Genomic DNA, 12,384 nt, shown 5'->3' with positions numbered 1-12,384 from the left:
TCTTTTTTTTTTTTAATTTCTTTATTGGGGAATTAATGTTTTACATTCAACAGTAAATACAATAGTTTGTACATGCATAACATTCCCCAGATTCCCATTTAACAATACAACCCCCACTATGTCATTCATCATCTTTCATGGACCTGTATATCTTCCCCCTTTTCATCTTCTTTCTCTGGGAACTGATGGAACTAGAGTTCAGAGCCCACTTACCCTCTTCCTCCTATCACTTCTCCCCAGCCTTTGACTCTCCCTCTCTCCCTCCCTCTCTCTCTCTTTTTAAATCTTTATTAATTGGATAGTGACAGAAATTGAGAGTATAGAGGGAGGTAGAGAGGGGGAGAGACAGAGAGACACCTGCAGCACTGCCTCACCACTTGCAAAGCTTTCCCTCTGCAGGTGGGGACCAGGACTTGAACCTGGGTCCTTGCACATTGTAACGTGCACTTAACCAGGTGCGCCACCACCTGGCCCCTTCATCATTGACTCTTTAATCCAAGAAAATTTCATTGCACAAAGGAGTATGAATAGCATATTCTTGTCTTTTAAATATTTTATTATGTTTCTGTGAGAGTAAGAAGAAACCAGTATCTCAAATAATTCAATTTATCAAACCTTTTTGTAAAATTCAGACAGGAATGTGTATGATTCAGCTAAAGAAATGACTTCAGTCGCCAGTGGTTCCACCTAGAATACAGGCACTAAGAGAGCATTCATTATACTTAAGATCATCAGCTACAGATGTTTTCACAAGAGCTTTATTTAGATATATTTTATGTGTTATGGAATTTCATTCATTGGCTTGTGGACGTGTGCAATCACCATAATCAATTTTAGAACATTTCCATCACCTCAAAATGACTCCAATATTAGTAATCCTTCTAGACCCAAAGCAACCGCAAATTTCTTTTGTCTTTTTTTTTTAAGTTTTTTTTTTTGCCTCCAGGGTTATTGCCAGGGGTCAGTACCTGCACCACAAATCCACTGCTCCTGGAGACCATTTCCCCCTTTTGTTGCCCTTGTGTTTTATCATTGTTATGATAATAATAATTATTATTATTGTTGTTGTTGCTGTCATTGGATAGGACAGAGAGAAAAGGAGAGAGGAGGGGAAGACAGAGAGGGGGAGAGAAAGACAGACACCTGAAGACCTGCTTCACCACCTATAAAGCAACTCCCCTGCAGGTGGGGAGCCAGGGGCTCGAACCAGGATCCTTACGCCGGTCCTTGTGCTTAGCGCCATGTGCTTAGCCCTTTGCACTACCGCCCGATTCCCTGCAAATTTCTTTTCTTTCTCATAGATTTGTCTCTCTTCGACATTTCATATAAATGCACTTACATGATGTATGATCTTAGCACAATGTTTGCATGGTTCGTCATAGCATATATTAACATTCCATTCCTTTTTGTGGCTGAGTGCTAGTCCATCATATGAATGAACCATAGTGTCTTTTTCCATTTATCAGCTAATGGACATCTGGGTCGCTTCTACCTGTTGGCTGTGCATGATGCTGCTACTGACCTTTGATGTGCAGTCACTTTGCCTGCATGTCCCCTCCTCTGGGTTCTGTTCCGGGGCATAGAAGATTAGGTCTGACAGATCTCAGGTTAACGCTCCGAAGAGCTGCCAGACTGTTTTCCCCAATGGCTGCAGTATTGCCGCTAGCAGTGTTTGAGGCTGGTGCTTTTTCTACATCCTTGCCAGTGTTTGGTGGTTCTGCCTTCTGGTTATCGCCTCCTCAAGGGCGTGAAGTGGTATCTCTGCCAGGCTTTGTTTTACTCATGGTGGTTTAGGGCATTCAGCTTCTTTCATGTGTTCCAGCTATGTGCTTCTCTCCCCCTGCCCATTTTATAATTGAGTTATTTGCTGTCTTATTATAGAGAGGTGAGAGTCCTCCTCTCTTCCTCCTCCTTTTTTTTTTCTTTTTTGCCTCCAGGGTTACCACTTGGTGCCTACACCATGAATCCACTGCTCCTGGAGGCCATCTTTTCTATTTGTTGTCATTGTTAGATATGACAGAGAGAAATGGAGAGAGGAGGGGGAAGAGGGGGGAAGAGGAAGATAGACACCTACAGACCTGCTTCACCGCCTGTGAAGCGACCCCGCTGCAGATGGGGCTTGAACCGGGATTCTTACGCCAGTCCTTGCGCTTCATACTATTTGCACTTAACCTGGTATGCTACTGTCTGGCCTCTATATGTAATTTTATATGAATTATTTTGGTCTTTGTTGATAATTTTCAGAATGATCAATGATGTCTTCAGAGAGTGAGTTTATTTCTCTTCAGTGTGTAATTTTCATATTATTTGTTGTTTTAATTATTACCAGAGTTAGGTGGTTTGTTCTTTATTTTTTCTAATGCTTCACATAGCACATGGCATGTGGTTCTATAAGTGGCTCTTTTTTCTTCAGAATGGACAGAGTGGCTCTCTTTCTTTCTTTCTTTCTTTCTTTCTTTCTTTCTTTCTTTCTTTTTTTTCTCCTCCAGGGTTATTGCTGGGCTCGGTGCCTGCACCATGAATCCACCACTCCTGGAGGCCATTTTTCCCCCTTTTTGTTGCCCTAGTTGTTGCAGCCTTGTTGCGGTTATTATTGCCATTGTTGACGTTGCTTTGTTGTTGGATAGGACAGAGAGAAATGGAGAGAGGAGGGGAAGACAGAGAGGGGGAGAGAAAGACAGACACCTGCAGACCTGCTTCACCGCCTGGGAAGCGACTCCCCTGCAGGTGGGGAGCCGGGGGCTTGAACCGGGATCCTTACGCTGGTCCCTGCTCTTTGCGCCACATGCGCTTAACCCACTGCGCCACCGCCCGACCCCATCTCTTTCTGCACTCACTGTCTGGGAGCCTGCCCAGTCCAGTCCCTCAGACTGCTCAGCCTGCTTCTCTTCGTGTTCTTTGCTTGTATTCTTCCTTTAGATGAGGTTACTTCAAAGACTGCCCACTGAGTATCTAGAATGAGGGCTTTTTTTTTTTTTTTTGGTGGTTTTTTTTTTTTTCTCTAGGGTTATTGCTGCTGCTCAGTGCCTGTACTACGAATCCACTGCTCCTGGAGGCTATTTTTTTCCCTTTTGTTGCCCTTGTTGCTTATCATTGTTGTTATTGCTGTCATTGTTGTTGGATAGGACAGAGAAATCAAGAGAGGAGGGGAAGATGGGGAGAGAAAGATAGACACCTGCAGACCTGCTTCACCGCTTGTGAAATGACCCCCCCCCCCGCAGGTGGGGAGCTGGGGGCTTGAACTAGGATCCTTACGCTGGTCCTTGTGCTTCACACCATGTGCACTTAACCTGCTGCGCTACCGCCTGGCTCCCTATCTAGAATGAGTTTTAAGAAATATAAAATTCCTATAGTTTTGTGGTCCAGGAGGTGGCACAGTGGATAAAGCATTGGACTCTCAAGCAGGAGGTCCCAAGTTCAATCCCTGGCAGCACATGTACCAGAGTGATGTCTGGTTCTTTTTCTCACTCCTCCTATCTTTCTCATTAATAAATAAATTTTAAAAATATATAACATTAATAGAATATTAAAAATTTTTTCCTGTAGTTTGGGCAGAGAGAACAAATAAAGCCACTGGCGGGATTCTGTTGTCCATTGGGTGTGCCTGACCTCGGTGGTGTGTTTGGACAGACGTGGGCTTGTTGTCTCCTCCTAAGGCCTGTTGTTGTGGAACCACCCTGTGTGCCAGTTGTTGGTCGTAGTCATCATCTCATTGAATAGGAGGAAAGGGAGGGTGGAATAGAGTCTGAGCGGCCTGTGGAAGCTCTGGTCTCTGGCGTGCCATGATGATCCTATCACTGTAGACAGCTGTGTTTCACTCCACTTCTCAGTGCTTTGCAGACATTACACACACACACACACACACACACACACACACACACACACACACACACACACACACGGAAAGGCTGAGAGTAGGGGTAGATAGCATGATGGTTATGTAGAGAGACTCTCCTGCCTGAGGCTCTGAAATCCCAGGTTCAGTTCCCTGCACCACCATAAACCAGAGCTGAGTAGCTTCTGTGGCTCATGAAGGTGGGCTGACGGTGTGAAACCAGGCGAGTGTGCATCAGTCAGAAGTCTGTAGAGCAGCGGCCTCCCCTTTGAGGCTGTTAGCCTCAGGTGTGGGCACAGGCAGTGCTGTGGCAGGAAAAGTGGCCTCCTGACACCCCTGGACTCCCCTGGACTCTTGAGGTTCTGTCACACACTACCAGAAACTGTCCGTGTCCCCTCAGACCCATTCCTCTGCAGTCCTACCATCTTCTCTTAGCTCCAGACGTGGGGTCCCATCTCTAGCGGGTGTGGTGTGCGGCCTCATTCTGGCTGGCAGCAGTGGGCTCTTGAGATGTCCCTGTGAGGACGGGGCTGTGCAGGCCAAGCCGGCTCAGTGCCAGCCCCTGACCTCTGTGTCTCCAGGCTTGACCCTACACTACTTCTTGTCACCAGGTGCATTCACTGTGGAGTGGTCCACCTGACCTTGGCCTTGCTGAAAAGCCACATCCAGGAGCGCCACTGCCAGGTTTTCCACAAATGTGCATTCTGCCCCATGGCCTTCAAGACTGCCGGCAGCACGGCGGACCACAGCTCCAGCCAGCACCCCAGCCAGCCCCACCGACCCTCCCAGTGAGTTCATCCACGGCTGGCTCTGGGGTCTCGTGGCCTGGGTGCCACTGCGGCAGGGACGGTGCTCACGTATAGGCAGCAGGGTCCCACTGGGGCCCGGAGCCTTGTCCCTGGCTTGGCCCCAGTTCACATGGAGGGGAGCAACCCCTTAGCCCCAGCTGTCTTGCAGGCTCATCTACAAGTGTTCCTGTGAGATGGTCTTTAACAAGAAGAGGCACATCCAGCAGCACTTCTACCAGAACGCCAGCAAGGCGCAGGTGGGCGTGTTCAAGTGCCCCGAGTGCCCACTCCTGTTCCTGCAGAAGCCAGAGCTCATGCAGCACGTCAAGGTGGGGTGTCTGTGGGCCCGGTGGGGACACAGCCTCGGCAGGGGCTGACGGCGTCTCCCCCTCCCCACCTTGCCCAGGACACCCACGGGGTTCCCCGAAACGTGGACGAGCTATCTAGCCTCCAGTCTGCGGCTGATACATCTTCCAGCCGTGCTGGCTCCCAAGTTCCTGCTGAGCCCCCGCCCCCCAGCACCACATCTCGCGTCGGCTCCCTGGCCTCCAGCCGCTGGGGCCGGCCTGAGAGCCATCGCAGGGCAGAGGTCAAGCCCCGGCCGAGGACCACAGGCTGGACCTGCCAGGAGTGCCAGGAGTGGGTCCCCGACCGCGAGAGCTACGTGTCCCACGTGAAGAAGAGCCATGGGCGGGTGAGGCCTGGGTCCTAGCTGGGCGGGTGGGTCTCCTCCACTGCCTCCCAGTCCCGGTACTGGTTCCACCACTTCCTCCCTCCTGCAGACGCTGAAGCGGTACCCGTGCCGGCAGTGTGAGCAGTCCTTCCACACACCAAGCAGCCTGCGCAAGCACATCCGCAACAACCACGACACCGTGAAGAAAGTCTACACGTGCGGGTGAGTCCTGGACCCTTTCCCGCTCCGTGGCCAGGTGAGTATCTGGATGGCACAAGCAGGGCCAGGCAGGGGCAGCTTCCAGAGCTGGCCGCTTCAACCCTGCCCGCCTCGGGCCATGCTTCTATAAGCAGTGAAAATCCAGGTTTAAGGGGGGAGCGGGCAAGGTAACCGGTCCATGTGGCGGAGGCTCCAGCACCATCTGCCTTGGCCTCCTCTGCCAGCTCCCAGCTGGGTCCAGCCTAATGCTGGAGAGTGTGGACTGGGTCGTGGCTCAGGGCTGAAGCAGTGCTGGGCCACACTCTGTCTGAGCCCTGCTAGTTGGCTGGCTGGATCTCTGGGGAGTCCCTTGAACCCCAGCTGGCCTCCTCCTGTGGCTCCTGTCCACTTCTGCCCGCCCGTCATCTCACAGCCCTGCCCCATGTGTTTGCAGGTATTGCACAGAGGACAGCCCCAGCTTTCCCCGGCCCTCCCTGTTAGAGAGCCACATCAGCCTTATGCACGGTATCAGAAACCCTGATCTGAGCCAGACGTCCAAAGCTAGAACTCCGGGTGGACATTCCCCTCAGGTGCGTGTGGGGCTGGGGGCCACTGGGACAGCTTCTGTTTGGCCTCTGGGAATGCACACAGATGGGGACAGGAACAAAGGCATGTAGAGCGGCGTGCCGGCCTCTCATTGCTATGACTCCCTGCCAAGGGCTCCTTTCCCCACATGCCACCTGCTCCCTCGGCCCCAGGACGGGGCAGGCAGAATGGCAGGGCTTGGCTGCTCACTCCCTCACTGACTGTGGGCAGGGTCTAGCTTAGACTGTACCTGTATGCCTGCCCCTGCCCCTTGCTCATGGGGTCTTTCCTCCCAGTGGACTCTGCCCACTCCGCAGTCCTGGGGTCTGGCTGTCAAAAGCCTACTCTTACACAGCAGGCCAGGTGTCTGTGGCTGTCATGGCAATGCCATTTATACAGAAAATGCATACCCTGTGATGTAGGGCTTCTCCATCAGATGCATAAGCCTTTGAGCATACAGTGCATTGAAGCAGGGCTGCTGCTGCTTCTAGCACCAGCCCTGGCGGATGTCTACCACTGGCTACTCACCCCTGTGGCCCTCTGTACCATCAGAATCTCTGACCCCTGCCTGTGCTTGTGGAAAGAAGCCCTGCACAGTATACATCACCAGGAAGCACGCGTGCGCACATGTGTATCTGTGTCTTGCCATTTGTGAGATACCAGTTTTGGGGTTGTCTTCACAGGCTCTGCCCATAAAACCTAGAGCCCAGGCACCTGGAACTCTGCGGTACTTCGCCTCCTTCATATACTTCCTGGACCTTTGGAATGTTGTGCCACCCGCATTCATTATATTAAAAATAAGAGAAATGGGGAGTCGGGCTGTAGCGCAGCGGGTTAAGCGCAGGTGGCGCAAAGCACAAGGACTGGCATAAGGATCCCGGTTCGAACCCCGGCTCCCCACCTGCAGGGGAGTTGCTTCACAGGCGGTGAAGCAGGTCTGCAGGTGTCTATCTTTCTCTCCTCCTCTCTGTCTTCCCCTCCCTCTCTCCATTTCTCTCTGTCCTATCCAACAACAACAACAACAATAATAACTTCAACAATAAAACAACAAGGGAATAAATAAAATAAATATAAAAAAAGTACTAAAAAAAAAGTAAAAAAGAAAATAATGGAAAAAATAAGAGAAATGGGGCAGGGGTAGATAGCATAATGGTCATGCAAACAGACACTCACATGCCTGAGGCTCCGTCAAGTCCCAGGTTCAGTCCCCTGCACCACCATAAGCCAGAGCTGAGTAGTGCTCTGGTTAAAAAAATAAAGTAAAGTAAAATGAAATAAGATAAAATTTAAAAAAAATAAGAGAAACAGAGGCCTGAGGTAGCTCAGCAGTAAAATGTATAAAAAATATACATTTTTAAAAATGTATATTTTATTGATTTTATTTGAGAGAGAAGGGGAGGGAGGGAGAGAGAGAAATACAGAGAGAGAAAGACAGAACAATGCTCAGTTCTGGCTTATTGTGGTGCTGAGGATTGAACTTGGGACTTCAGAGCCTCAGGCATGAGAGTCTTCTGCATAACCGTTATGCTGTCTCCCAGCCCTAAGTACATGCTTTATTATGTGTAAGACCCTGGAGAAGCTTTAGATTTTGCACCAGTGCCACTATCTCTCCTGCTCTCTCTCAAAAACAGAGTAGGAAGTTGGGCCTGTAAGGCTACTCAATGGTATAGAGTGGGTTCCAAAGTTTAATTGGTGCTGCTTCTTTTTAATTTTTTTTAATTGTTATATTACAGAATTACATGTCGATAGGGGTTTGAATCTACACCTTTCCCACCACCAGAGTTCTGAATCTTCACTCTCCCCACTGCAATCCACCACAGTTCCCCTAAAGTTTTAGACCTGGGCCAACCATCTTCTCTACAACTATCTGTCCACATTTATACATAGTTGCCCCTTCTTTTTCTGATTCAGTTCTCTCTTCCCTCTAAGTCACTCATGACATCATAGCTACCTCCTTATGTCCCTCTCCTTTTCTGTCTCTCTGGGTGCTGGTGGAGCTGGAGTGCAGAGCCCTGTCATCTTCATCCTATCACTTCTCCCCCACTGGGAGTCTGATAGTTGGTGCTTCTTAAACAAAAAATGTGACCTGGCAGGTCTTGCAGTGGATAACCAGTGGACTCTGAAGCATGAGAGTTTTTATTTATTTATTTATTTAAGAAAGGAGACATTAACAAAATCATAGGATGGGGCGGGGTACAACTCCACACAATTCCCGCCACCCAATCTCCATATCCCATCCCCTCCCCAATAGCTTTCCCATTATCTGTCCCTCTGGGAGCATGGACCCGGGGTCGTTGTGGGTTGCAGAAGGTGGAAGGTCTGGCTCCTGTAATTGCTTCCCCACTGAACATGGGCGTTGACTGGTCGATCCACACTCCCAGTCTGCCGCATGAGAGTTTTTGTTCAGTTCCTGGAGTCACATGTGTCAAGATGATGTCCCGTCCCTGCCCCATTTATGAACACATAAAATCTTTTTAAAAAATTTTTTATATTTATTATTTTCCCTTTTGTTGCCCTTAGCACATAAATCTTAACACCACCAACAATAACCAAAAATGAACCAGCCTTCTGGGCTGGGCAACCTGGTTTGGATGGTGATTCTGTGTGTTTCCCGGGGGGCTGCACAGGTCTTGTCTGGGGGCTCATGCTGTCCCCTCTTTCAGGTGAACCATCTGAAAAGACCATTTAGTGGAGCTGACAATGCTTCCAGCACCAGCAATGGCACGACTGTCTCTTCCACCAAAAGGCACAAGTCCATTTTCCAGTGCGCTAAATGTAGCTTTGCCACAGACTCAGGGCTGGAGTTCCAGAGCCACATACCTCAGCACCAGGCGGACAGCTCCACGGCCCAGTGTCTTCTCTGTGGCCTGTGCTACACCTCAGCCAGCTCCCTTAGCCGCCACCTCTTCATCGTCCACAAGGTGAGAGACCAGGAGGACGATGAGGCATCGGCCGAGGCAGAGGAGGGCTCCGGGGAGGAAGTGCCGGCGGAGACCAGGGAGAACGGACTGGAAGAAGGTACCGGCAGGCCTTTGTTAGGGGACCCCGAGGCCAGGCCCACCCTGAGGCCAGCCCCTGAGGATGACGGTGCCCCGGACGCCCAAAGTTCACCCCTGTCTTCTGAGGAACAGCGTGGCCACACTCCATCCCGGAAGGTGTGACCACAGGCTTTGTGTGCGTGCAGTGGGTGGTGCCATGGCATCCCCTGCCTGTTTAGTGCACAGGAAACTGCCAGGTTCTGCCCCAGGCTCCAGGTGCTGGGAGTTCCCCAGACCCCCGGACATAGGGGTTGCCCATGGCTCTGAATTTGCTTCTGTTATTTATGGCTTTGTGCTGCTTCTTGGTGCCCCAAATCTGGTCTGTGTCCTTCCGCCCCAGTGCTGTCATCTCAGGCAGAGACCCCTCAGTGTCTGTGCCCCGCCTGAAGTGCCTTCTCTCTGCCAGCAGAGAGAAGACACAGGTGCTGGGTTGTCCTTCTGGGAGAGCCCAGCCTAGCCTGGCACTAACCTTTCTGCCTCACCCCTCCCTCTTGTCCCCCCTGGTCTTTTGCCCCCAGTAGTCCTGGGGAATGAATTGTCCTAGCTGCCATCCCATTTGGAGCAGAGGCAGCTCTGCAGCACCCTTCCCTTTGGGAGCCAGAGCAGGAAGTGAAGTGCAGTGCAGGGCTGGCCCCGGAGCTGCCTCCTTCTCTGTTGCTGCTGCGCCTTTGCTGCAGGGCCTGTGTCCTCATGCTCCTGTGCCAGAGGCCGTGCCCTGGCCGCCCTCCTCAGCTACTCTCATGTTGCTCAGACTCGATTTCAAATAAAACAATCTTCTGACCGTGCAGGTAGGCTCTTGTATTCCTCTTCAGTGAGCCTGGTCCCTGCTCCTAAGGGTCTTTCTTTCCCTGTCCCATCTCTGCAGGACTGCATGTACCGTACTATTCTGGAAGGTTCTCTCGAGGTCTGGAGCTTGGTTAGGAAACCCTGTTCTCTAGTGACATCCAAGGGATGAGGGGAGAGTCTCACTGTTGGTTCAGTGCTCTGCCAGGCTTAGCTACCAGCACTGGCTTTCAGGACTGCTGGAACTTTCTGGGCTCCTCCACCTTCCTCACAAATGCTCATCAGTCTTGGCCCCCTTACTGGCAAGGAGGAGGGGTGACAGGGAGACATTGTAATTCTCTTGCAGCATTCAGAGCCTCAACATTCCAGCTGCCACGGGGAGCTCAAGATGCTGGGACTAGCAGGGGAGCTGGGCTGTCCTCGAGCATGGAGCTGAGTGCTTGTACTGGAGCAGGCTGTGTGGCAGTGACCTCTGACCCAGTAGCCCAGCCCAACGTGGGAGATAGTCCAGGCCCAACAAGAGCTGGTGCCCACCTTGCCCTCCGTGTTGTCTGAAGGGGGACGTTGAATACCCACAATAAATTATTAAGTCAGACACACATATCTCACCTTCCCACAACTTAAACAAAATCCATCTTCTTCTTCTATCAAATGTCAGGTTTTCAGTGGCCATGCTGGTGGCGTTGAGGTAGGCTAGCACTTATTGTTGCCAAGGCCACTACTGTCTAACAGTTGTGCTCCTGGACAGCCCTGGGCCCCCTCTGCCAAGCAGGTGGAGGCGAAGGGGCCTACTGTCTGTTGCCTACAGAGCCAGGGCTTCCCGGCTCAGGGGCCACATCTCTCCTGCTCCCACTGCTGGCGCTCTCCCTGCAGCCGGGTCCACCCTGGGCTCCAGAGGCAGACACAGGGTTGGGTGGCTGGAGCAGCGGGGCGCACGGGAAGGACATTCGCCCTGAGTCCTCTCCTTCCCGGCAGTGGTGTGTAGACACACTGTGCCATGTCCCTGGTGAGGTAGCAGGTCACAGCTGGGGCCTGGCCCTCATCTGCTCCTGCAATGCTGCCACCCCGCTGCCCATGGCATCCACATAGAGCTGTGGCCACACCCTCAGTGAGGGCGGGACGGGAGTGCCTCATAGCCCAGCTGCCAGGCTTCACTGGGCCTGAGGTCCTGCGGGCCAGAGCTGTGGAGCAGCAGGAGCCCTGGGCTGTAAGTAAGGCACTCTGGCCAGCCTGTCTGCTGCTCATGTCCAGACACTGGTGCCTGAGTTGCTAGGCTGCTTGGGCATGCTGCCAGCTGGCCAGCTACTCCCTGCCTCCCCTGCACCATCCCTGGCTGGGTTCTCTGTGGATCCAGTCTGTGCCCCGTCAGCCCGGACAGAAGCTGTGTACCACCCGGGCTCAGGGTGACCTGGAAACACACCAGCTTTCCCTGCCACCGCCTGACCCAGCCCTGGCAGGGAGGGGAGGTTGTCAAGAAAAGTTTGCTCAGCTCCTCAAGGTCCACCATCTCCTGATTTCTCTTTTTGAGGATGCTTTTTAATGGCTGTGCTATCGTGTTCTTATCAGGAAGCGGGGCCATAACAAGCACTTACCTGCACGTCTGCTGCTCCACTCTGGTTCCACAGACAAGCTCCCCACCCTGCAGAGATGACAGTACACTCCACCCCTGACAAATGGCCTGGCTTTATTTTACAACTGCTTAATCTCTGTAAAATGATACTTGAAATTACTGGAAGGAGCTGTTCCTTGGAGTTGTGTAGCAGTCTGGCAGCCTAGTGAGTCCCCCACCCCCAAGCCCTCAGGCCTCCCTGAGATTGGGAACCCGGACATAGGCAGCACCCATCGTCTGGCACACTTTCCCCCCCTTGTTTTGTTTTTTGAAACATCGCTACTCATACATGGTAAGGCATGTAAACAGTGCAGAAGAGTTTACCACAGAAATGGGCTTCCCAGCGGAGGTCAGTGGCAGCCCCATCTTTACCCCCCAGAGTTCATCACCGTTACCCATGCCTGTGTACCCTTTCTGAGCAATTCTATGCATTTACAAATTTATACATATGTATATTTATATATCTATTTTTAATACAAATGGTAGCCTTCTATACACAGTGTTGTGAAGTTTGCTTTCTTCACTGCTCAGTGGAGGGTGATCCCGAGTCGTCCAGAGGGTCATTCTGAGTGGCTGCAAGCTTCTGGCGCACTCTGTGTGCACAGCAGATGTCTGGAGGGCGCTGGGGTGAGTGGCTGAACATCTGCATGATTGACCGATCCAGGTAGGAGCCTCAGGTTCTCTCAGGCTCATCTAGGCTCTAGAACACATCCTCTATCTTCCCCAAGGGACTTAGGCCACCGTCCACCCTCTTCGTCAGCAGATGTCACAGCAGCCTCAGGAACGGGGCACGGGGAGCCCCGGGCCACACTGGAGGAAGAAGCAGACACCAGCCTGGTCCCAGGTAGGGGAGTATTTGGAGCCCCTACCAGAAA

At 51.8% G+C, this 12,384-nt stretch overlaps 1 protein-coding gene across 3 annotated transcripts in view; it reads left to right on the top strand.

Moving 5' to 3' along the window:
- Positions 1 to 12,006, top strand: part of ZNF592 (zinc finger protein 592) — a 32,732-nt gene extending 20,726 nt beyond the window's left edge. For 2 of the 3 annotated variants that reach the window (XM_007539875.3, XM_060179473.1), the window contains exons 4-9: positions 4,447 to 4,623; positions 4,793 to 4,952; positions 5,030 to 5,317; positions 5,406 to 5,518; positions 5,949 to 6,084; positions 8,743 to 12,006. In XM_007539875.3, coding sequence (XP_007539937.1) covers positions 4,447 to 4,623; positions 4,793 to 4,952; positions 5,030 to 5,317; positions 5,406 to 5,518; positions 5,949 to 6,084; positions 8,743 to 9,240 — 1,372 coding nt within the window. In that variant the 3' untranslated portion in view covers positions 9,241 to 12,006. The remainder of the gene's footprint in view (positions 1 to 4,446; positions 4,624 to 4,792; positions 4,953 to 5,029; positions 5,318 to 5,405; positions 5,519 to 5,948; positions 6,085 to 8,742) is intronic. The other variant, XM_060179474.1, reaches the window with a different exon arrangement.
- Positions 12,007 to 12,384: the final 378 nt, after the last annotated feature.

This window comes from Erinaceus europaeus, chromosome 20 (assembly GCF_950295315.1).
Source record: "Erinaceus europaeus chromosome 20, mEriEur2.1, whole genome shotgun sequence".
In the NCBI taxonomy this organism is placed as follows: Eukaryota; Metazoa; Chordata; class Mammalia; order Eulipotyphla; family Erinaceidae; genus Erinaceus; species Erinaceus europaeus.
The sequence above is the reverse complement of the archived record's forward strand: the minus strand, read 5'-3'. Positions and strand labels throughout refer to the sequence as shown.